Below are 23,759 nucleotides of genomic sequence, written 5' to 3' on the forward strand. Positions count from 1 at the left end.
GGCTCCTCTTCTAAATTATGTGCAAAAAATCACACCCCCATAATAAAATATCAATATATCTCGATTATTAATCATCGATGACTTTAGTTATAAAGAATGTACAAGATAGTAAGAGGCTGCTGACAGTTTTGGTATCAGATCTTCAACAACAAAAGAAACACATTATGACTTCCGAGGTATTGGACCCTGTTGTTGGAGGGGACGAGCGTATTCTCCCACCAGAATATGAGCTGAATGAAGCGGAACCCGAACATTGTCCCGGCCCGGAATCCGAGATGGCCGGGAAGGCCGATGCATGTGATGGCTGTGCTAATAAGGAGATTTGTGAAAGCTTGCCCAAGGGGCCAGACCCTGATATACCTTTAATCACGGATAATCTTAGTGGAATAGATCATAAAATTCTTATATTATCAGGGAAAGGTGGTGTCGGGAAATCTACGTTCACCACCATGCTTAGCTGGGCACTATCTGCGGATGAAGATTTGCAAGTGGGTGCAATGGACTTAGATATATGTGGTCCGTCCTTACCTCACATGCTTGGCTGTACCCAGGAAGTTATCCACGAATCAAATTCCGGGTGGACACCGGTTTATGTTGCCGATAACCTGGCCACCATGTCTATCCAGTTCATGTTGCCCGAGGACGACTCTGCCATAATTTGGAGAGGCTCCAAAAAGAACCAGCTAATAAAGAAGTTTTTAAAGGATGTGGAATGGGATCGCCTAGACTATTTGGTGATAGATACTCCTCCTGGAACCTCTGATGAACATATTTCCATCAACAAGTTCATGCAAGATTCTGGTATTGACGGAGCACTGATTGTCACCACACCACAGGAAGTGGCACTGTTAGACGTACGAAAGGAGATTGATTTTTGTAGGAAGGCTGGAATAAATATCCTCGGCTTAGTGGAAAACATGAGCGGGTTTGTTTGCCCAAACTGCAAAGGCGAGTCCCAAATTTTCAAGCCAACAACAGGTGGTGGTAAGGCGCTGTGCGAGGAGATGAATATCAAATTTCTGGGATCAGTACCATTAGATCCACGGATAGGCAAATGCGCGGACTTTGGTGAAAGTTTCCTAGACAACTACCCAGATAGTCCTGCTTCAATAGCAGTGCTGGACGTAGTAGAGAGCCTAAGGGATGCTGTCGGAGATGTCTAAGATAGCGAGGAATAATAATTTGTAATTCTCTATTCTACGGGAGCATGATTGGGAGCCTTCGTTTCATTTTTTTCCAGTGCTGGGAAATCCGATTCTTTCTAATATATCGTTATGTTACATGGATGATATGCTTTTATATTATTCAATTTTTAGAACGTACATAATATTATGGGTGACTATTGCCTTTCGATGTTTTTTATGGTTTTCAAGATAACATCACAACAGGCTGGAATATACCTACAATGTTTGTTATTTTGATACAGCAGTTTCACACCGTTCTTTATGGAGTGGACTTTTTTCAAGTCTGGCTTTTCTGCAAGAGCGAACTGAACAAATTGCTCGAACACCGAGAGGTCATATTCCCAATTTTCCCTTTCTTCATTTGAAAATCTAGTCAGAACATCATTCAGTTTCTCAAGGTTTGTTCTGTCTCCTGTTTGTTGGAATGTTAGAATGAAGTACGGTCCGACGCGGGAGATAATATCCCGTCTAGCCTGGCTGAAGCAGTTGGCTTGCAACATGTACCCAACAGCAGCAATAAAGTTACCGTCGTATTTCTCCTTCAGAGCCAATGCCTTGAAGACCAAGTGTTCAGGAAGTTTGAATAGATCTAAGTATTCTCTTTCGTCTATTGTCCATATGGCTGGCAGTTTCCGGTACACAATAGAGTCGATATGGTGTCTTGCACAAAGGTCATCATTCAGGAAATATGACACATACAGTGCCTCCAGTTCTAGCTGCGAAATTTTAAGCTGATCTATAAATTGCAACGTTATTTTATCGCAGAAGGCATTGGAAAAGGTCCGTGAGCTACCAAAGTTCAACAGCTGGACCATGTACCACACGAATTGAATATCTGAGATATGATTGTCAACCATATAACTAATCAGTAACTGTTCGATGTCATGCTCTTCTCCATATAGGTCCAAAACACAGTAGATTAGATTCTTCTCTTCGACCACGAGGCTCGAAATACTTTGCTTGACGAGTTCCTCAAGTGACAGTTCATCGATTGTCCCATAAAAAATGTGCAATGCAACGACAGAGAGCCAGCCATATTCTTCAGACAGTTTTTCAATCTCAACTTTATCTTCAAATAAGGTCCCGCTCAAAAGCTGATAAATACGAATGATATCCGAATCGATAAAATGTCCACTTGCTTCCCATACAGCCAATTGTTCACCGGCCAATTCACGAACACGAGGGTTGTTAGAGTCTAAGTATGTCAACAAAATAGACAAATGCCCATTTTGGCTTTCAAGCGCTGTTCTAGATGCAGAAATGACATCATTCATTATCAGGTGAGTAAATATCATTTGAGCCGGAAATGCATTGTGATTGTTACTTGTATCAAATGTTGGTTTGATTTGCTCCACTAACCACTGGCATAGTTTTTCATATCTATATCTTTTCAAAAGTGGCTTGGCAGAACTGGAATTGGAAACTTCAAAAGGGAATGAGATCGGATCAAACAAAATGGAGCAGAGTTGCCATATTTTATACATTTTATTGTTTTTGCCTGCATGCTCCAACAAGTTCTTAAATTCCAGTGAAAATTTCGCTATGCTTGGGTAACCGTTGTCAGATCGTAAAGTTATCTCTGAAAGTTTAAGTTGGTCTGGATTGATGCTGGTTTGCAACACACTTTGTTTGCTGGATAAGCCAAGCAACTCACAAACTGCAGTGCCCGAGTTTGTACGTATGTCCTTTAGTAAAACAAAATTATTGTCGAGAACTTTGGCAAACTTGCTACTAGTACTCAACCTCAACTCGCTTGTAATTTTTTTGTCTGTTTCAAGCTCTTTGTTATACTCTAAAAGCATGTCACTCACCTGACCATAACCGATCGCCTTTGGGTTTGACATCATTTTTCCAAATATCGTTTTTGAAGAGGACCCTGCAAGTGTGAGCTGTTCAACCCAATCACGGGATGTTGCCAACATTGGATCTGCTTGTAGACCCTCAAAATCATGTTCAGTCACGTCCGGTTCATATTCTTTCTCATCTATCATGTAGTCGTCATCGAATTCTGGGTGTATCATGAGCTGCGAGTTGTCTGGAACGTCACGCTTCTCTAGCATACTGGGATCGAAAGATTGTTTACCACTGAAATGATTTTCATTTGTCACAGTTTGGTTAGACTGAGCCAAGTTTCTCTGTGTTCGGTCAGTACCAAGTTTTGAATTTTGTTCCTTTTTTAACATTTCAACAACCGCTTCATCACTTACTTCTACGTCCTCTTCGTTCACCAATCCCCATATACTGAAATGTTTAACTTTGAAAGTCCATACACCACCAAAGGGATTGTAAGAAATAAACTCCATATCGCTCATATTTCCAAGTCTTTTTATTAAGAGATGCACTTCGTTAGTTTTAGAGGGGTCGGTGATTGGGGTTTTTGTTTTCTTGTCAACTGGATAAACATTTTCAAGGGTGATTGTGGCAGAAACATTCAAACCATAACCAATGGGTGGTTTGCGGTTGCTATCAGGATAAACTTCAACCGTTTTTGTTTGCCGAAAAATTACAGTCTTGCCAAACAACTCATCTGCAAAATTAGGTGCAAAGTCAGTTAAGTTGACATCTGTGTTGAAAGTGATGCTACCGTAGCCCTTTCTGCCAATGACAAAATTTGGAACTGCGCATAACTGCGAGACTGTCAGATCTTTCAAGATTGCAACAGAGGGCGAACACCAATAATCAGTGCTCAATTCACTCGATTTTTGACCAACAACATTAATATCTGCTCCAATGTCTGGAGAATTACTTTCTTTAGGTAAATGTTCACTTGGACCTTGGTTTTTGTGAGGAACGTCGTTGTTATCATTGTCTGAGTTATTATTCGTATTATTTGTTACTTCGCGATCCTCATTTTTTTCATCCAAATCAAAAGAGTCGTGGTGGTCCTGAGTAACCACAGCATTTCCAGAGAAAAGCTTTATTTTCTTAGCAGCACTCCTGTTTGGATCTATTTTTAGTCTCCGCAGTTGAGTGATACCCTCTCTATCAGAGGTCAGTAAACCAGACTTATTCATCGAGAAATCCTTTCTAGCAGACAATAAGTCAGAATCGCGAGAATAATCGTTCCCTGACCACGATTTACCGTAGCTTTGAGAAAAGATACCTCTGGTGGCCGAATGCTTATCGGAAGAATTCAACCTTGAGCTCAATTTATTGAACAAGTTTGAATGAGGCATATTGACCGTCGGCTTCGGGATGCTATTACTTGAAGACATCCAAGACGATCTTCTATACCCTGTGTTAGCGGTATTATCAAAGTCAGAACGGTTCTGACGTTTTTGAGAAACTTCCCCATTCAATGAAGAGGTAATTGATGCTGGTATACTTGCACTTGAAAACGGCACATTATTTGTAGGTCCACTGTTCACGTTGATACCATAAGGGTTAGTTTCCGCTTTAACTGCAGCTGAGTTTCCTAATAACGGATTTCCTACGTTGGAAGAGTTGGTACCGAATGGTCTATTCACTGCATTTGTAGGGTTACCACCAAACAGTCCTCCAGACCCCCCTAATGCGCCGGTATTGGCACTATTCCCAAATAATCCACCTGTGGCTGGTTTAGGACCTCCAGATAACCCAGTCCCTTGATTGTTTGTGTTAGAGTTTCCAAACAATGAAGGCCCAGTACTTTTAGGCGTATTAGTTTGTAAGGTAGTGGGTCCACCAGTTTTGTTACCAAAGAGCCCGCCAGTTGTGGAAAAGTTGGTGGAATTATTTCCAAATAGACCATTTGTTTGGTTATTTGTTTGCTGCTGCTGGTTGCTGTTGCCAAACAGCCCTGTACCACTCTGGTTTGTTTGTTGCTGCTGGTTACCGTTACCAAATAGCCCTGTACCACTCTGGTTTGTTTGTTGCTGCTGGCTGCTGTTGCCAAACAGTCCAGTACCAGTTTGGTTTGCCGGTGGATTTCTATTGAACAAAGTAGTAGAGGGACTCGGCGTAGAGTTGGCCATTGTACCAGACAGATTACCATTTGGTGCCCCAAACATTCCACCGGACACAGTAGGTTTTTGCATGAACTGTGCATTGGAGCCAGCAGCAGTGTTAGGGCCTGGTGTCGACGTCGGTGTGGAGGTATTTACGTTCCCGAAAAGAGAGGAGCCATTGGAATTCCTGTTGAACATGATATAGCCGTGATCACCGTATATGTAAACGTCTATTCGAAGGCCACCCCACAAATGTCACACGTACCGCAACAGTACAATTGTGCTTATTTGGCAGAGTTGCAATTGAGTTGATCAATGCCAATGTAAGAACTTGTTTTTTGTTTGGATTTTTTTTTTTCTATTTCTTCTCAAATTTTTTTTTACCCTGCAAGAAATACGAGGCTCTGCCAGTTTTTGGATACAGTGTCTCAAAGAAGTTGAACAGCTTTACAGGATGATGGGTGGGTGTCGGTGTGTAGTAGGAGGTAGCATATTTATCGTGTTATCATACTGCAATGGAATAAATACAAAATAAAAGTCGTATTAATAAATTACTTGAAAGAACAAAAATAAAAGATGTAAGTTTCTATCGAATTTGAACTGTGATATTCTTCTCCATTAGCCATGGCCAAATATTAGCCGTTCTCTCACAGATCCGACCGGCTGCACCCTGTGCAGTCAGGTTATTGTTATTAGACTTTGCCGATATACTTATACCAAGTTTATCATCACACCCGTGCCGTATCATTCTCAAAAACTGAGAGAAAGAGAGAATGTAAACGATCTTGGAATTAGCCTCCAGATCGAAGTCTTTCAATTCTATTGTTGTCTCCGTGTCAGGATTATTCTCTTCAGAAACATTACAGTGGGTTATGAACAACAGACTCAACATACGGTACTGCCGTAAAATGTAACCCGTTTTTCTGATTCTCAATAATATGTCCGAGAGAACATCGCCAACCTTGACATCGCTACTGAACCGACTGAAAACCAGATGTTCCATCAAAAAACGTGAAAACGATCCAAGTACGAGACTATCTTGGTTCAAATCCATGAGTCGATCACATTTGACATTGGTGTTGAAGGTGAACTCAATCCCAGGTATGGTGTCGAAGCGCGCTATCAAAGTTGTTTGATCTACTCCAATCAGGTGTATCCCAGTAACCATCTTAACAAAATCAAGCTTATTTTGTAACTGTTTTATTTTTTCCTCACCCTTGTCGACTGATTGTTCACGGGTTATCTTTTCTAATTCTACCAGCTTCTCTTTGCTTTCTTTTAATCGGGTCTTCAGCTCCTCATTCTCCTTTATCAAAACAGGAAGTTTTTCAACAGTCAGTTTTTGCACCGCCAAGTAACGTTTCATTGATTCCAGCTTAACCTTTCTCTTCAAGGAATCCGTATTGCTTGCATGAATCTCAGGAGGGTCCTTCAACAGCAAAATATCCTGTTTAATCCAGTCTTTGATTCTTTCTGTTTTTTGGGCAATATCCCTGCATGTCGATAGTTTAGAACTTATCGTTTGAACTTTTTGATCTAACGCTGCCACATTTTCCTTCAAGACTTCCTTAATTCGTTCCAGCTGAGATATCTGCCATTTACACCAGTTTTTTTTGGCCACCAATGTCGAGTAGCCTTTCAATATCTGCAATTGTTGGTTCATGGCTTCTTGTATATCTGTCGAAGACTCGTAGTACTCTTTCAAAAGCAGAGGAGGGGAAGATGATGATTTAATTTGTTCTTGTAAGTTCATGAAATCAAGGTTGGATTGGTTGTTCCTTCGTAGTAACTCCAGCGCAATGAAATTTTTCAATTGCAATACCGGTAGTTCATATTGGAGTGTAGCGTACACTTTTTCTACGGCGGGTTCTGGCCCTTTCAATGGCTTTGTATATGAAAAGGTTATCTTTTTTGGATTCTTTTGCAATAGTGAGATTTTTGGTAAGAAGCCGTCTCCAATACCCTCGATAAACTCTCTAAGTGAATACGATGGACTTAGTGATTTCTGCTGAATTTCTAATGATCGTATGGGCGACATTTTCTCAGCATTGCTGATAGCTTCACTACTGTTTGCATCTTTTGTCAATTTCCTTCTCTTGCCTGGTGGTGTGTGATCCCGTTGGACGCTAGTTAGTTCCATCGTCATATTTTCCTCAGGTTCCAGTGGCGGCCCCATATTATTAGCTGATTGTTTTTTGGTTTGCTCATTATCAAGTGAGTATTGGTAAGGTTTCTGGATGTTCTCTGTCAAATCCATTTCTTCTCCCTGACTTTCTTCAAAGGAGGACTTCTGTGAGAAAGATCCATCTTTCCTTATTTGTGTCAGTTCCATAGCTGCAAGTTCAATCTGATCATCGGTGTCTAGCACTTTTTGACCATTATTGTTTGACTCTTCCTGTTGTTGTATTTCGCCATTTCGGTTAATTTGTACTTCAGTGAATTCTCTGTTCTCCAGTTTTGTATCGCTATGTTGTGTACTCTGGGCTGTCTGAGGTAGGTGCATGTCAGTCAGATCCATTGTAGCATCTTGCTCATTAAAGGTGTCATACTCTTTTCTATCTACAAATGGTAAAATGATTGGAGATAATTTCTCTTGTCTCTCAGTAAAATCCATACTTTCTCCGACAGGTTGAGACAGTTCATCTGCCCTGAATACTTCTGTTAGCTCCATCCTGTTTTCGAGTTGAGAAGTGTGTGAGTTTTGGAATTCTTGTGCGGTTTCCGAACCGAGCTTTGCTTTCACAATGTTTTCAGTTGGTTGTGTCAAGTCCATGGACATTTCTTCCCCATCATAGTCTTTTCTTTCTATGCTATCGTCTAGACTAGCAGTAGAGTTTTTCTCAACCTTTACTAAGTTACTGGTAGACTTCTCATCTTTGGGAGTCCGCTTTGCAGTTACTAAATTGAAACTGTGAAGTGTCACATCAGGTGCAAAAGAAACCCTTCTATCAGGTCTATTCAGCGAGGAAATCATACTGATTTTGGAGGTAGTATTGTTCTCTCGATCAATAGGAAGTGAATCGCTACGATTAATGGGTTGAGTAAACGCCTCGTTTGAGTCGTTGTTTATTTCCGTAACATGAAAGGAACCAGTCAAATCCATATTTTGGCTGGATGATTGTTTCAGTATACCCCTATACCGTTTTTGAATAGTTTCATCCTGAATTTGAGTCCCCTGCGGCTGATCACTGATTGACAGTCTCTTAGACATTGTGTCGGTTTCCCTTGTGTTCAAACTAATGTTGTAGTGAGTCTCTATGATCCCATAACGCTAAAAATCTTTAAAAAGTAAACAAACAAAAAGAAAGGAACTGAAATGGATATTAAGAAAGTTATAAAACGTTGAGTGAACGAGGATGAAGCACTGAAAGTGGGATTGGGACTTGTAAGATTTGTGGAACGTATCTGATACTAGGTGCTCAAATTGAACGAGCTCAATTGATCTTTTTGCATATCTGGCTGGGGTATATTTATGGGACCATACATCCGGGATGAGAAACTACACGAATTATGAATAAAGAAGTAGAGGAAAAACTCAAGCACGTTTTCAACCTCGATGATCCTTATTGAGAGAGGAAAATACGCGTATGGGTTATATCCGATCGTACATTGTACTGAAATGACTTTTCTGTGTTGCCTCATGCCAGTTTTGATAAAAGAATTGTAATCGCCCCTAAAGAGGATATGCTCTACACATCTAATTCCACTGCTTAAGCCAAAATTGGTTGATCCATATGCTTATTATTATCATTTCTTCAATCGCATAATAATCTACGGTTCTCTTCCTTCGTAATTGATGGCTTTGATAGCGAACATTTTGAAGCTACAACTTTTCAATTCAAAGACATTTACCCTATTAACGTTTCAATGACGCGAAACTTGTTTTAGTATTGCAATTCAGAATAGTCCAAGCTTGTGACCTGATTCGAAACCAATTGGTCACCCACTTTGGGAATCTAATTGGGATAAGCCAATGCCGCCGACAAGGGAAAAAACAAATATATCCTTACTCATCCCTACACATGTGAGCCGCAAATAAAACGTTGCAAAAAATAGCAATTACTCTTCATTTAATCTTGACCCGTCGACTTGTAAAATATGGGGCTGCTGCTCAACAGTCTATCACTGCTTTAGAGTCTTCGGCTCCCTCTAATGTACTACTTATCGTCCGGGTTGTTAAATTTTGGACTTAAAGAAAAACAAATAAAACGAAAATTCGTTAAATGTTACAAGGCGCTGGACATTGGGAATTGCCAAACAACAGAGACAAGTCCCGAGACAGTTCACGGGGATTACACAGATAGCATTGCATTTTGTAACAATTGTTACAACTATACCATTTTTTTGTTCTCTTTTTTGTTTCATTGTTGGCTTGCTTTATCGGAATATTGATTTTGCTATACACTGCTGAACAATTGGAATAACGGACCCCTTAGACGTCTTTAGCGTATCGAACGAACTGTACCTGTTGGGACTTATCAATTTACTTTGTTTCTCTTATAGAAATCATCACGGAAAAGAAGACTGCATTGCTTTAATGGATTATAATGAACAACTGGCAGCATCTTTTCAACAATACAGTGGATTTAAGTGAACATTTACGGAAACCGTATTTTAGGTTCGATACAAGAGATAAGAATATATCCAAAGTTGTATTTGATACCAATGCAAACCTGTTGTGGGCAGGTGACACTTTTGGCTGCGTTTCCTCATATGATCCAAACTTACAGCTGTACACACGAAATAAGGGTCACATCGGCGGTTCTCCTATCAATGATATACTCACACTAAAGGAAGGTGTCCTCTCATTAAGCGAAGACGCCCTACATATGTCTGACCGGGCTGGTGTCACGTCTCTATATCTAACGAGTATGGATGCTGCAGGGCTTAGCGGGCTACAGGCAATGACCTCGGTGTCTATCGATTCCCAACACCTGATATACTGCGGTGGGAACAATACTGCAGCAGGGCTATCTTGCTTTGATTTGAACAAAAGGCAGATATCAAATGTTATGCCATATAATCATGAGGTGAGATTTTTGAAAAGCAATAACAAGGTTATAGCTATTGGGAAAGGAGATGGGACTGTGGACCTTTTGGATCCAAGATCAAATCAGATTGTCAACACTTTCAATTGCCACTCCGACTCTATCTCATCATTAGATATACGAGAAAATACCTTGGTCACGGCTGGGAAATCAAAAAGGTTTTACAACACTTTTGCAGACCCATTTGTTAACGTATTTGATTTGAGGAGTATGAAACAGCTCTCGCCAGTTTCTTTCTCGAAGGGAACTACAATCGGGACTGGAGGTGCTGACATTGTCCAGTTACATCCTGTATTACCCACTGTCATGGTGGTTGCCAGTGCCAATGGCTCGTTTGACTTCATTGATTTGTCAAACACCGCCCTACGAACGCATTATGTACATCCTAGTACTGACGTGAAAGACCTGATTATATCGCCAAGTGGTGACCACCTAGCGATCATGGAGGCAAATAACATGGTCAGTACCTGGACGCGCTCCCAAACGGGTGGAAATTTCACAAACACACCGGAAGTACTAAAATATCCGGACTTTGTAGACGACGGGATTAGGCAGCAGATACCTATCGATAATCAAGATTACCCTCTGAGCAGTGTTGGACTACCGTATTATCACGAAAAGCTTCTCTCTGCGTGGCCTTACGTCCTTTTTAAGAGTGAAGGGACGCTTCCCAGTCACATCGACGACAATATCCCTCTCTCAAGTGTCCAAACGGGTATCGCAAATGCTAATAGCAATAAGCAACTTTTTTTAAATTCTGGGATCAGTCTCAAAAACAAAAAGTTCCCCTTCCATCTCTATGACTTCAACAAATATGGTGATTTTAACGTGCCGCCGAAATATGTTTCTTTGAAGGAGATAAGGAAAAAATTGAATGCACCAGGGAGTAACAATGCGGCCGGCATGCTAATCTTTAAGTCTCATAAAAGTAGCGACGTCCCACCGGCGTATGGACAGTTGCCTTTTACTTGTGGTCGATATGGTTCTGATAACTTTGATTTTAAATCCTATAACAACACCAGATATTCAGGCTTAGACAATGATGTGGACAATCTCTATACCAACGCAGTTATACAAATGTATCGGTTTGTCCCTGAAGTGTTCAATTTTGTTGTAGGTTGCCTGAAAAATGAGAACTTTGCCAGAGCTTCGACTCTGTCCGAGTTGGGATACCTTTATGACATGATGAATAGATCGAAGGGTCGAGTTTGCCGTTCAACGAACTTCCAGAGTACGCTCAATTCGATTCCCGAATTTAAAGCCGCAGGACTGGGCTGCAGTGGTTTTAATTACCCTGTAGAATGCTCTAATCAAACTACAGAAGTATCAGACGCGATATCCACTATGAGCACGGTGCAGAAATTTAACAAACTTCTTTTGGGGAGATTGCTCAAGGAGGAATTTGAAGGCATGGATCATAACACTACTTTGGAGCAGTGTTTTGGATTGACAGTCAACTCTGAAATCAGATCAAAGTGCAACCACTACCAAAAGGAGACAATGGTTGTTCCAAGTCTAACTGTATTATCGCCAATGCGCAATAGTCTCAAACAAATGAATAAGAAATTGAATAACCAAACCATTCTTCCCTACATCGAATCCTCCATGAAGAGGACCAGATTAACTCAGAATACATGTGGAGTATGTGGTAAAGTAGATACTGCAGAACAGGAGCTGACAGTTAGGAACCTTCCACCTTTACTGTCTCTTGAGCTGTCGCTTACGGAGAGCGAATGGTATGTCGCGCGTTCTGTTAGGAATTGGCTATCTCCAGAGTTTTACGGTACAGTATACAGAGACAAGATCGCGATACGTCCCGGCACGGGTGATATCAAGAATCACGGAGAGATATTCAAATACGAATTGAACGGGTACGTGGCCCGCATAACGGATCCGCTAGATGGGTCGTCAAGACTTGTCACCTACGCGCGTATTTTTGACAATGAAACGAACACTCTACATTGGTACATGTTTAACAATTACCTTGTAGTAGAGATACCTGAGGAGGAGGCCTTGAACGTTTCGTATTGGTGGAAACGCGTCGAACTAATTGTCTACTGTGACGCAGAGGAGTCGCGCAAACCGTTCTTCTCTGTGGACACGTACCCGATCAAATACGATATTCTGTACCGGGATCATTTTGCCAATGCCATACGCGAAGGTTATATATGCGAGTACAAGCTTCTGTCTCGAGAAAATGAAACTCCACACGAGGGTTCACTGGTGGCTATTGACGCGGAATTTGTGCTGTTGAACGATGAGGTAACCGAGATTGACCGTTTCGGCAACAAGACAATCATTAAACCCAAAAAATCGTCTCTAGCGAGGCTATCAGTCATAAGAGGGGACGATGGCCCTCAATTCGGCGTCCCGTTCATGGACGACTACATTTACAACGAATCCCCAGTCGAAGATTACTTGACTAAATACAGTGGTATTCTACCGGGTGACCTTGATTTAGAAAACAGTCCACGGCGTCTTGTGTCCCGCGAGGTCGCATACCGGAAGGTATGGTTACTGATGCAACTGGGCTGCATTTTCGTCGGCCACGGTCTGAGCAACGATTTCAAGTTGATCAACATCAACGTCCCAACAAACCAAATCCGGGACACAGCCGTCTACTTCTTGCAGGGGAAACGGTACCTGTCGCTCAGGTACCTTTCGTTCGCACTTCTGGGTCAATCCATCCAAGAGGCCAACCACGACTCGATCGAGGATGCGCATACGGCGCTGATTTTGTACAAGAAATACCTGGAATTGAAATCAAAGGGCACACTTGCGAAAGTAATTGAGAACCTATACGAGGAAGGGCGTGCGCTAAACTATAAAGTCCCCGGGAGCTAGTAACCCACTGCAATAACGACAATATATACATACAAGTAACATCCCGCTACATACCAAAAAATAAGAATAAGAACAAAAAAAACTTCAAAAAATTAGAGACATTTCTTGTGTACTGTGTGAAAGTACATTGGCGAGGGTTGTTGTCTGGTTCTCGGTGAAAGGGTGCCACACGTACACATATAGATATACAAGGATACCGGTGTGATGTCACTTGGAGAGTTTGACGAATTGAAATGGGACCATTCGGTGAAGAGGCTGGACACGCCGTCGCACTATTTACTGCGGAAGGCCCGGAAGAATCCCGATGGGCTTGAGGAGTTGCGTCGGTCGACGAAGTCTGCGACCATCTATGTTGGTAATTTGTCCTTTTATACCTCTGAGGAGCAACTATACGAGCTGTTCAGTAAATGTGGCACGATCAAGAGAATCATTATGGGGCTAGATAGGTTCAAGTTCACGCCCTGTGGATTTTCGTTCATCATCTACAGCACGCCACAGGAGGCGTTAAACGCGTTGAAGTACTTGTCTGGGACGAAGCTGGACGACAAGATTATCACGATTGATTTGGACCCCGGGTTTGAAGACGGCAGACAGTTTGGCCGTGGAAAGAGTGGTGGTCAAGTCTCTGATGAGTTGAGGTTTGAGTTTGACGCGTCTCGTGGTGGGTTCAATGTGCCACTTGAGGAGAGGATAGGTGCTCCCGGGATGTTCCCGCCCAGTTCTGGACGCCGTCATAACCAGCGGAACAATTTCCGTGGGGGTCGCAGGAGAGTGATTGCGCAGCCACGGTTCAACGCACAGTACCACGGCGAGGACGAGGAGGACAACTACGTTCCTGAGTGAGAGGGAGGTGATGAGCAGTGGTTAACTGCGGGTTTCTTTTCCAGCAACCTGTAATATAGTAGCTCAAAAACGAAGAGTTGTTAGGAGAATATATAATAAGTACACGATAGCTGATACAGCTGAAACAATTTTGATGTAATATCCTTTTACATTGATACGAAACCGACACACCCCCACCCACACGAAAACACCAAGATATGACGACTGAGCAAGCAGCACATACATATTAGCGTTCCGTTCTTTTCTTTAGACTGCTGTTTTCTCAATTTCTCGGAGAGGAGCTATTCCTTCTAATAACGTTTGATTGAGTTCCATTCGACATTGACTGCGGGTGGTCGACAAACACTTTCCTCCTCCTTACGTTTATGAACCAATTTGAGAGTTGTATCTTAGTCAACCCAGTCTGTCTCAGTAGCTCTAGTTTCTCATGTGGTGTTGGGTACGGGTCATGTAAGTGGTTCAGCAGCCAGTTATTCAACATCTGCACTGTTTCTCTTGGCAGATTCGACCTCTTGCTCGAAGATTTCTTGATCCTCTGCGACCGAGGAGAGTAACTCGTGGATCTGTTATCCCCACTACTGCTGTTCCCACTGTTTGTGCTTGCCAAATCATCCGATCTGGCAAAACTTGGCGGTCCACTTAAACTGTGCACCATCCCTGAGGAGGGTCTAGAAACGGGCGTGTTGTTATTTATGACCACGTTTGCCGTGTACCGCTGGGTGTGCGTCCCACTACCCCCGAACTGTTGTGACTGGGAACGAGGGTGCAAGTAGGGACTACTGCTGCTGCTGTTATTAGTGGTATTATTAGAGGTAGCAGTGGTCGAAGTACTGTTTTGGACGGTGTTCCACGTGGGGATATGTGGATGCATGTGCATTGGGTGCGATGTGAGCGTAGGGCTCATGTGTGTATAGCTCATGTTGGGGCTAATGGACCCCGCCGATGAGGTAGACATGGACTGTATACTTTTAATATTATTGGCACTATTCCTCTGCCCATTTATTCTAAATCTGTGAGTAGAACCTGCGTCTTTTTGTTGTTGTTGTTGTTGTAAAGGCAGAAGATGTGGTAGTTGTACCTGTGGGAGGGATTGTTTTTGAAAGTTATGGTCTTCATTTATTATATTGAAAATGCTTTTAATGGAAGGCAATTCTATCTTTTGGTTAGGCAAGCTCATAATGAAATGTGTCAACACTGGTGAACGCACGGCAAAATAAGAAAACGAAATAACCAACATTCCAAACAGACAGACAGTAGGAAAGCTACCAAACCAAAAGACTTCTTTACAAATATATATATATATATGTGTGTGTGTGTGTGTGTGCAACTGTGTGTCACAATTTCGGAAATATAGGAGGTATACAAAGAGAATGAAATAAGCGAAACAACCTTTCGTCAATTGCAGATGCAGTGGAATAAGAAAACAAAAAAGACAACGACGATGACAAACATGTAATATCCGTTCCAAATTTCTTCCAATTTGGGGCTTCTAAGAACCGGAAGAGCAACAGTACGAGAAAATGGAAGGGTATTTTTCTTCCACAAAGGAAGAAACACATGATCTACAGCGCTTTTACCGAATACAGCGCGGCATGAATCTGAGCGGGCGGGAGAGGAGAAGAGAAAGGGCCGCACAAGCACAGCAGCACGCGTGGGACGGCTCGAGGCCAGCCAAAATTACTAACAATACCAGCCGGTGGGATGGGACAAAGAAACGGCTATTACGTCAAACGGGCGGGCAGAGAAAGTCCCGTGGGGGGGGGGGTGGGCGCGAAAAAGAAATGCGTCGACAGCAATGGGTTGACAGTGATGCTCCGAAAAACCGGATTTCGCGACTCGTAAATAACAGGAGACCACGAAACAAAAAAAAGGAAGGGAAGAAAGAAAAAAAGGGTGATGCGTTTGCTGCTGCGGCGGTTTCTCTGGACGGAGGTGGGCGGTGTGTCAAACAGAAACAGCGGGAAACGGAGACGGAAGCGGCATTTTCAGTCGTTTTTTCTGTTCTCTTTCTCTCCTTTTTTTCTTTTTTTGACAGCTGTCCAATGGCAAGCCCAAAAATACAAAAAAAGGGGGGGCTGCGTGCGGCCCTGTCTGGGCCAACGCAGCCAATCAGCAACACGCGGCAAGAGGTTCCCGTTTCCGTAGCTGCCAAAAGGGGGAAAGAGGGAAGACGCGCCCGCAGGCGGCAAGAGCTACACGTAAGCGACTCCCCAGACAATGACTGCCGCGTACGTCGCGGTGATGTCACGCCCGTTTGCGGTAAATATAAAACAACAAGCACACAATGGCTGAGCACAGGATTATGTCAGTCACGTCCTATGTTTTGTTTTTTGTTGAGACTGTCTTCTGTCCTTCCGTCCGTCGCTGTCTCTCTCTCGCTCTGTGCCCGTTCCTCCGAGACCGGAAGCAGCCCAGGGGTAAACAAAGAGACGCTGTCTAAGGAAAGGTGGGGTGGAGCGTGGAAGGGCGTCCCTCTCTCTCATCCCACGTCTTCTTCTCGCAGCTGTCAATATTGGGTAATTCCCGCTTTTCCCATCTTTTGGTCCTTTGTTGCTGTCAATGGGCTGTATACTATAACTTACTTAATTGTGCGTGCGTGCATAATAATTCTCGGGGGGAGAAGAAGAGAGTGGCAGCGCAGACGAAGGTACGGGTTTTGTGCGCACAACATAATCACCGAATTCTCGTTTCTCTTTGTTCTTCCGAGTCATTTTCCGCTTGCTGCATCTGCACAATACTCTCTCTCTCCAGGGCAATTCTTCTCAATCTACAAGTAACAGTACCCACCCACCCCACGCTTGCGTCTCCTTTTTTCTCCATTTCTATGCCGATCTCTTGGCAATACCGCCAGCGACAGAGAACTGCCCACCACAGCCAACAAAGACAATCTCCACGTCCCGTGTTGCGGTATTTTCTATAGCTGTGGGTACCTCCACGTCGTCATCCTCGTTGGGACCGAGACCAACAGCGTACGTCTCAGCAAACCCCCAGGAGTACATCTTCCCGTCTCTCGATACGGCCACAGAGTGGTGCGATCCAGCCGTGGCGGTCTTGTACTTGATGTCACTGGGTAATTGTGTAGGGACAGGGAGCGCACGGATACGTCCGTGTTCGTCAGTGTACCGGTTTGGCTCGGGAGCGGTCTCTTTACTAATCCCAACTTCACACATGTCCAATCTCCCGCATGTGTACATACTCCCATCGTCCATCACAAATATGCTGTGGTGTTCACCACCGGTGACGCATTTGATTTTGCGATCGGGTGGGAGTGAGATCACTCTTGTAGGTTTCGTCACTAACCCACCGTCGCGGATCTCACGGGATACACCACACTGTCCAAACTGGTTCAACCCCCAGCTGACAAGCGTGCCGTCCGTCTTCAGTGCAAAACAGTGGTTCTCGCCAGTGGCCACGTATTTGACGTGCTTCAACCCAATGGGCCGCGGGTCTAGAGTCCTCTCCTTGTACCGATCCATCACTTTACGACCCAGCTGGTACTGTTGTCCGTTCCCCCAAGTGAACACAACGCCCGCCTCGTCCAAAAATATCACATGGTCTTTACCACCGGCCATCTGGACGATCTTGAATTTGGAAAAAATGGGTATCTCCCACGGTGTACTCTGGATCTTTATGTCCTCCTTGTAGAACCCAAGGATCCCCTCATTGGAACGGAATGTGCCCCACGCGTAAACGGCACCGTTCGTGAACAAGATACACGTCAAGTTATCAGTGGCCACCACTTGTGCAACTTTGTGCCCTTCGGCCAAAGGCTGGAACAAAGAACTGTCCAACTTCGTAGGTGTGGACTCCAACTCGTTCAAATCACCGTCGTCGTCGTCATCCGCGTCCGCATCGTCCATATCCTTCAACATTTCCTTCGCGCCAGAGGTGTCCCTCCCAAGGGCACACACATCGTTGCACCCCCACGTCCAAACACCGCCCTTCGCATCAACAGCAACTGTATGCATCCCACCAACAGCAAACGATACAATCTCAGCGCCTTCCAAAAACGAATTCAACCGTGGTCTCTTCACCTCTTTGTTCTTAGCAAGGGGGCCCAGACCCAACTCACACATCGACCCTGTGCCCCAGCAGAATATATCCAGCGGCTTCACAGACACGTACAGATGCTTGTGATCGTCCACCGAGTTCACAATCGCACGGGCGTGCGTCTTAGACATCGGTCTCGCCGCTTTCTTCTCCACATGCCCATCGGCCGTCCCACCAGATCCTGTCCTCTTAGCCATTCCGAAAAGTCACGCAGTCGATGGTCCAATCGCAAAACGCGCTTACTTCGCTATGCTTCCTTCCTACGCCCCAGAATACCTTGATCTCGAGAGTAAGAAGAGGTTTAAAAAAAGTATCATACAAAAATTTTTCAATCGATCTCTCTCAGTTTTTTTCCCTTTTTCTACGTCCTCGAGGCACAGGGTCTCGATGGGACGCACTGGAGGTGGCTGGTTTGGGGACTGCATCTGAAGTGGACCGTTTATGCTATGCCAATAATCGTATTCGCCACCATCTGTAGTGCTGTAGCGTATCTCGAAACAAAACTTGAAGGACGTGCATTACGACATTCTCAGCGTGGTACAGGGGGATCCCCCAGTGCCTCTCCTCGCTGACTATTCTCTTTCAGGTTGTGCCCAACTCATGCTAGTAACCATCCTTAAGTCATCTTCCCAAAATTGCCACATAGCGCCGTATCAATGACCACCATTGGTTTGTTCACGTACACCCTTCCCCTAATTGCATAGACACTCCGGTTGCAAGTTCTGAGCCATCACAACTGTGTTTGGTCGTCGTGTTATGCTGTCAAAGCAGCACCTGCGAGATGACGAAGGAATACCCGCTCTCGGAGGCCGTGTACCAGATCATCAAGCGATCAACCGAGTTTTCTTGCTGTTCCTTCTCGTTTCATTACAATCCGTTAATTCGGCTACATATGAGATGTCATCTACAGTGCTGGGAACAGTTTGATGATCACGAAGGTTATGCCGAGACCTAGAATCATGAACACAGTAACCGATATATAGAACATCCAACTAAGCTTAGACTTGTCGTACTTGCTCAACTTCCCGCTTATATCCTGTATGCCCTTTGACGCGACTTGGATACCGATCTCTGCGGCCCCTAACACTCTCTGGTCCTCCTCCAAAGCTGTTTGGAAGGCAACAGCCCCTTGCTTTAACGACCCAACAAGTTTGGTCATATCCTGGATCAGGTTGTCTTGCACGTTTTCGTTGACTTCAAGTTGTTGATCAAAGGTTTCCTCTGCCACTGCATCGCTACCGCTGCTGCGTCTCCTCGCAAGTAACCGGCGTCTCATCTGATGTATCTCGTCGTCATCGCCCTCGACGGGTTCCTCTATGCCCTCCACACTGGCAGGATCACGGGCACCAACAGCCTCATCCGGCACCTTATCAAAATCGACGCTGTACGTGCGCACTTTCTGCGACTGTTGATACTTTTCGTACTGTTCTTGCATATCTTTGAGCAACTGGTGTGCCTTGCAACTAGACTTAAACTCCATCTCTGGGAAAGTCTCCTGGTACTCGCGCAACGCGGCACGATCGTCCTCTTGTACCACCCGTCCCACCGTATCGTGCCTCAACTGCGTCAAATTGGACTTAAACTTGCTGTTCAGCACAAACGCAAGCAAATCGTTGTCACATGTCTCCACCTCCTGCCATTGCTGGACCGCACTCGATTGAACAGACGCCATACCTGCCTGCCTCCCCTCTTCCCCTTTGCTACCACTTGTACCGGCGCTGTCATCGTTTCGCAGTAAGGAAAATTTTTCACTTTAAAGAAACAGCAAAGAGGCTAGCCATCGCGAGAATGAGTGTGTCTGTGTAGACCCTTCGGATCTTATGAATAGCATCAGCTTTGGGCGGGGAATGTGCGTGTTGAATACTACAATCATGCCGAGTTTCTTGTAAACTACTCGTTGTTATATATGTATTTGAGTGAGAGGAACGCCTTTTTTGTAGTAATTATTATGGCGACGCAAATACACGACGTATAGATCAGGGATAATACCACACCCTCCAATGCAAACCCCGGCCTACCAGACCCTCTGTGTAAATTTGTAGAATCTGTCTTGAATTCTTGGACGTGGCTGGGACACCGTTCCCACACGCAACACCACCCGCCACAGACGCGTCGGACCCTCTTTGGTGGTCGAAATAAAATCCTGATATCACGGAAGTAAAGTGACCTGTTCAATCCAGAGGACAAGATCAAACGTTCTCTCAGTAGCTACACGCACGCACAGCACAGCACACATACAATCAAGTGGAACGGATGACTGCTGATGAACAGTATTGGTCGCAGCTGCGTCCCTTTCAAGGCGGACTGCTGACGCCGGACGAGCAATCTCGGCAGGAGCGGTATCTGGTGGCAAGACACCCGAGTAATGCGGAGACCAGGCGGAACGTTGCTCTGGATAACACGAGGAAGCGGTTTGAGCAGTTGCTCGGGATCAGTGGGCTGTTCCGGCATTTCATGGTGAACAAGGCGAAGAGTGACCCTGCGTTCCAAAAGATCCTGGACGGGATCGACGAGAAGCAGCTTGCCAGAAGCAAAGGCGGGGTCCGGAAGAGGAAGTCCGAAAGGGAGGAGGATGCAGAATTGTTGAAGGATGAGGAGATGGACGGAGAGGACAGCGACATTGGGCAAGAGGTGGAAGAGTATAGAGAATCGCCCAAATTTGTCAACGGTGAACTGAGACCTTACCAGATCCAAGGTTTGAATTGGCTGATCTCACTCCACAAAACGGGTTTATCCGGTATCTTGGCCGATGAGATGGGGCTTGGGAAGACTCTACAGACAATCTCTTTCTTGGGGTACCTGCGCTACGTCGAAAAGATCTGTGGTCCATTCCTTGTCATTGCCCCCAAATCCACTTTGAATAACTGGTTGAGAGAGATCAACAGGTGGACCCCAGAGGTTAATGCATTAGTCTTGCAAGGTGACAAAGAAGAAAGAGCTGCTTTGCTCAGAGACAGAATCCTAGCATGCGATTTCGATGTAGTGGTTACCTCTTACGAGCTCATTATCAAAGAGAAATCGTACATGAAGAAGATCGACTGGGAGTACATTATCATTGATGAGGCTCACAGAATCAAAAACGAGGAGTCCATGCTGTCGCAAGTCATCAGAGAATTTACCTCCAGAAATAGACTGCTGATCACAGGTACCCCATTGCAGAATAACCTGCACGAATTGTGGGCTTTGTTGAACTTTCTTTTGCCCGATATTTTCTCCAATTCACAGGACTTCGACGCTTGGTTTTCGTCCGAGGCTAGTGAGGAGAACAAGGAGAAGATTGTGAAACAGCTGCATACCGTACTGCAACCTTTCCTACTACGTCGTATCAAAAGTGAGGTCGAGACATCGCTGCTCCCAAAGCAGGAGATGAATCTGTACGTTGGTATGTCCAGTATGCAAAGAAAATGGTACAAGCAGATTCTAGAAAAGGATATTGACGCTGTGAATGGCTCTAACGGTAACAAGGAATCCAAAACAAGACTGTTGAATATTGTCATGCAATTGAGAAAGTGCTGTAACCACCCATACTTATTTGATGGTGCAGAACCAGGCCCACCATACACCACCGACGAACATTTGGTGTTTAATTCTGCTAAACTGAAGGTCTTGGATAGATTGCTAGCTAAATGGAAGGCCGAGGGGTCGCGTGTTTTAATCTTCAGTCAAATGTCTAGATTGTTGGATATATTGGAGGATTATTGCTTTTTGAGAAGTTACTCGTACTGTAGAATTGATGGGTCCACTGACCACGAAGATCGTATCCGGTCCATCGATGAATACAACGCTCCAGACTCGGAGAAATTCATCTTCCTGTTGACCACCCGTGCCGGCGGGTTAGGTATCAATCTAACCAGTGCTGACATTGTTGTTCTTTTCGATTCTGATTGGAACCCACAGGCAGATCTGCAGGCCATGGACAGAGCGCATCGGATTGGGCAGAAAAAACAAGTAAAAGTCTTTAGATTTGTTACCGACGTTTCGGTAGAGGACAAGATTTTGGAAAGAGCCACTCAGAAACTAGAGACTGGATCAATTGGTCATACAGCAGACAGGGGGCTCAAGCAAGAGCAGAAGGAGAGCAAAGCAGAATCAAAGGACTCTTTGCTATCCATGATTCAGCACGGTGCCGCTGACGTGTTCGAAGCTAAAAGTAATACAGCAAGTACGAATGGAACTCCTCAACCCGAAAACACGAAGAATCCAAACAAAGGCTCTGGGAAACAAGGAAATACCAACCAAGACCCTGATCCAGAGATTGATATTGAAGCTATCCTATCGGCATCAGAATCGAAAACCCAATCTTTGAATGCAAAGTATGAGTCGTTGGGTCTGGACGATTTACAGAGATTTAACCAAGATTCCGCTTATGAATGGAACGGTACTAATTTCAAAAAACAGAAGATACAAAAGGACATCATTGACCCAATGTGGATGCATCCAACCACCAAGCGTGAACGGAGAGGTAACGATAACTACATTGTGGACAATTACTACAAAGATATCCTGAATCCCAGAAAACCCCCAGCGCCTGTTCAGCCACGGATGCCTAAACCACGTCCATTTTATAGTCATCAAATGCAGAACCCCGGACTGAAAGATCTCTATGAGAAGGAGCGCTTCTGGATTGCCAAGAAGACTGCATATGTTCCAAATGACGATGACGTGAAGGCCCTTTACGGTGATAATCTGTCTAAGGAAGAGATGGCGCAAAAACTAACCTTGATGAAGAAAACTGTTAAGATTGCTGAACCGTTAACTGAAGAAGAAGAAGCATTGAAGGTTAAATGGGAAACGGAAGGTTTCGGAAATTGGAAGATCCTAGAATTCAGAAAGTTCATCAGTTTGTCGGGTAAGTATGGTAGAAACTCTATTCAGGCAATTGCTTCTGAGTTGGCGCCTGCAAAAACCGTTGACGAAGTGAGAGCATATGCGAAAGCTTTCTGGACCAATTATAAAGATATTGAGGATCATGATAGACTGATTAAAAATATCGAAGCAGAAGAAGAGAGATTAAGACGCATAAAATACCAGCAAGCGATTTTAAAGCGGAAGATTTCTGAATTTAAGAACCCATTTTTCGAGCTGAAATTCAAGTTCCCACCTTCGACTAACAACAAAAGAATATTTTCTGAAGAGGAGGATAGGTTCTTGCTTGTTTCATTAAACAAATACGGATTGGAGAGAAGCGATATCTATGAAATGATAAGGGATGAAATTAGAGATTGTCCGTTATTCCAATTGGATTTTTTCTTCCAAAGTAGAACTCCGCTCGAAATCGGTAGGAGAGTCTATACATTGATGCAATGTCTGGAGAAGGAATATCCACCGGAAACTTTGGCACAATTAGAAAAAATTGAGAAGGATGCCGCTGCACAACCGCCAGTTGCCACTAAAGAATTAACTGAGAATCATATGACTCCTAAAGTGGAGGAAAATACGCCTGTGGTCAAATCAGAGCCTCCAGTCACTGCATCTTCTGTCGACAGTACCACGACGGATCCAACACTGCTAAAACAAGATGCATCTGAAAGTTCGGAAACCGGGAAATTACCAGAACTAATGTCTGAACAAGGTACTATAAATAAGCGGCCTCTAGAGGAAAGCACGGTGAGTTCAGAACAGTCTGCTGTGTTGGAGGGAAACCCTGAAACAACCACCCTCCCAGATGCTGCTTCTACTGAAGTTAAAAGAGCAAAGCACGAATGAACAAGTGCGTTATAATCTTCGAGCAATCTGCTCGGTGACCAACACGTCTGAACATCTTATTTGTCTTACGATTCTAGATTTCGATTTTTGTACTTGGATATACAAAGAACTGTACATCACTACGTTGTTATTTACTGTAGCGCCGTCCCCTGGTTTAG

At 44.1% G+C, this 23,759-nt stretch overlaps 10 protein-coding genes across 10 annotated transcripts; 5 read left to right on the forward strand and 5 right to left on the reverse strand.

The window, feature by feature from the left end:
- Window positions 1-164: 164 nt before the first annotated feature.
- NBP35 (Fe-S cluster-binding ATPase) lies at window positions 165-1,163 on the forward strand (the record flags this gene model as incomplete). Its single annotated transcript, XM_022608655.1, has 1 exon — window positions 165-1,163. The coding sequence occupies one exon, from the start codon at window positions 165-167 to the stop codon at window positions 1,161-1,163; it is 999 nt and encodes a 332-aa protein (XP_022465129.1).
- Window positions 1,164-1,339: 176 nt separating this feature from the next.
- Window positions 1,340-5,308, reverse strand: NUP145 (nucleocytoplasmic transporter NUP145; the record flags this gene model as incomplete). Its single annotated transcript, XM_022608656.1, has 1 exon — window positions 1,340-5,308. One exon carries the CDS (start codon window positions 5,306-5,308, stop codon window positions 1,340-1,342), a length of 3,969 nt encoding a protein of 1,322 aa, XP_022465130.1.
- A 388-nt stretch (window positions 5,309-5,696) lies between these two features.
- Window positions 5,697-8,321, reverse strand: SPC105 (kinetochore-microtubule binding complex subunit SPC105; the record flags this gene model as incomplete). The annotated part of the gene is made up of 1 exon (XM_022608657.1): window positions 5,697-8,321. The coding sequence occupies one exon, from the start codon at window positions 8,319-8,321 to the stop codon at window positions 5,697-5,699; it is 2,625 nt and encodes an 874-aa protein (XP_022465131.1).
- A 1,336-nt stretch (window positions 8,322-9,657) lies between these two features.
- PAN2 (poly(A)-specific ribonuclease) lies at window positions 9,658-13,002 on the forward strand (the record flags this gene model as incomplete). The annotated part of the gene is made up of 1 exon (XM_022608658.1): window positions 9,658-13,002. One exon carries the CDS (start codon window positions 9,658-9,660, stop codon window positions 13,000-13,002), a length of 3,345 nt encoding a protein of 1,114 aa, XP_022465132.1.
- A 204-nt stretch (window positions 13,003-13,206) lies between these two features.
- Window positions 13,207-13,845, forward strand: CBC2 (nuclear cap-binding protein subunit CBC2; the record flags this gene model as incomplete). The annotated part of the gene is made up of 1 exon (XM_022608659.1): window positions 13,207-13,845. The coding sequence occupies one exon, from the start codon at window positions 13,207-13,209 to the stop codon at window positions 13,843-13,845; it is 639 nt and encodes a 212-aa protein (XP_022465133.1).
- A 262-nt stretch (window positions 13,846-14,107) lies between these two features.
- Window positions 14,108-15,082, reverse strand: KNAG0F02210 (homeobox domain-containing protein; the record flags this gene model as incomplete). The annotated part of the gene is made up of 1 exon (XM_022608660.1): window positions 14,108-15,082. The coding sequence occupies one exon, from the start codon at window positions 15,080-15,082 to the stop codon at window positions 14,108-14,110; it is 975 nt and encodes a 324-aa protein (XP_022465134.1).
- Window positions 15,083-15,365: 283 nt separating this feature from the next.
- Window positions 15,366-16,622, forward strand: KNAG0F02220 (uncharacterized protein; the record flags this gene model as incomplete). The annotated part of the gene is made up of 1 exon (XM_022608661.1): window positions 15,366-16,622. The coding sequence occupies one exon, from the start codon at window positions 15,366-15,368 to the stop codon at window positions 16,620-16,622; it is 1,257 nt and encodes a 418-aa protein (XP_022465135.1).
- A 45-nt stretch (window positions 16,623-16,667) lies between these two features.
- Window positions 16,668-18,092, reverse strand: SRM1 (Ran guanyl-nucleotide exchange factor; the record flags this gene model as incomplete). Its single annotated transcript, XM_022608662.1, has 1 exon — window positions 16,668-18,092. One exon carries the CDS (start codon window positions 18,090-18,092, stop codon window positions 16,668-16,670), a length of 1,425 nt encoding a protein of 474 aa, XP_022465136.1.
- Window positions 18,093-18,799: 707 nt separating this feature from the next.
- USE1 (SNAP receptor USE1) lies at window positions 18,800-19,567 on the reverse strand (the record flags this gene model as incomplete). The annotated part of the gene is made up of 1 exon (XM_022608664.1): window positions 18,800-19,567. One exon carries the CDS (start codon window positions 19,565-19,567, stop codon window positions 18,800-18,802), a length of 768 nt encoding a protein of 255 aa, XP_022465137.1.
- Window positions 19,568-20,148: 581 nt separating this feature from the next.
- Window positions 20,149-23,601, forward strand: KNAG0F02250 (uncharacterized protein; the record flags this gene model as incomplete). Its single annotated transcript, XM_022608665.1, has 1 exon — window positions 20,149-23,601. The coding sequence occupies one exon, from the start codon at window positions 20,149-20,151 to the stop codon at window positions 23,599-23,601; it is 3,453 nt and encodes a 1,150-aa protein (XP_022465138.1).
- Between the last annotated feature and the right edge of the window lie 158 nt (window positions 23,602-23,759).

Source organism: Huiozyma naganishii, chromosome 6, assembly GCF_000348985.1.
Source record: "Huiozyma naganishii CBS 8797 chromosome 6, complete genome".
Taxonomy (NCBI): domain Eukaryota; kingdom Fungi; phylum Ascomycota; class Saccharomycetes; order Saccharomycetales; family Saccharomycetaceae; genus Huiozyma; species Huiozyma naganishii.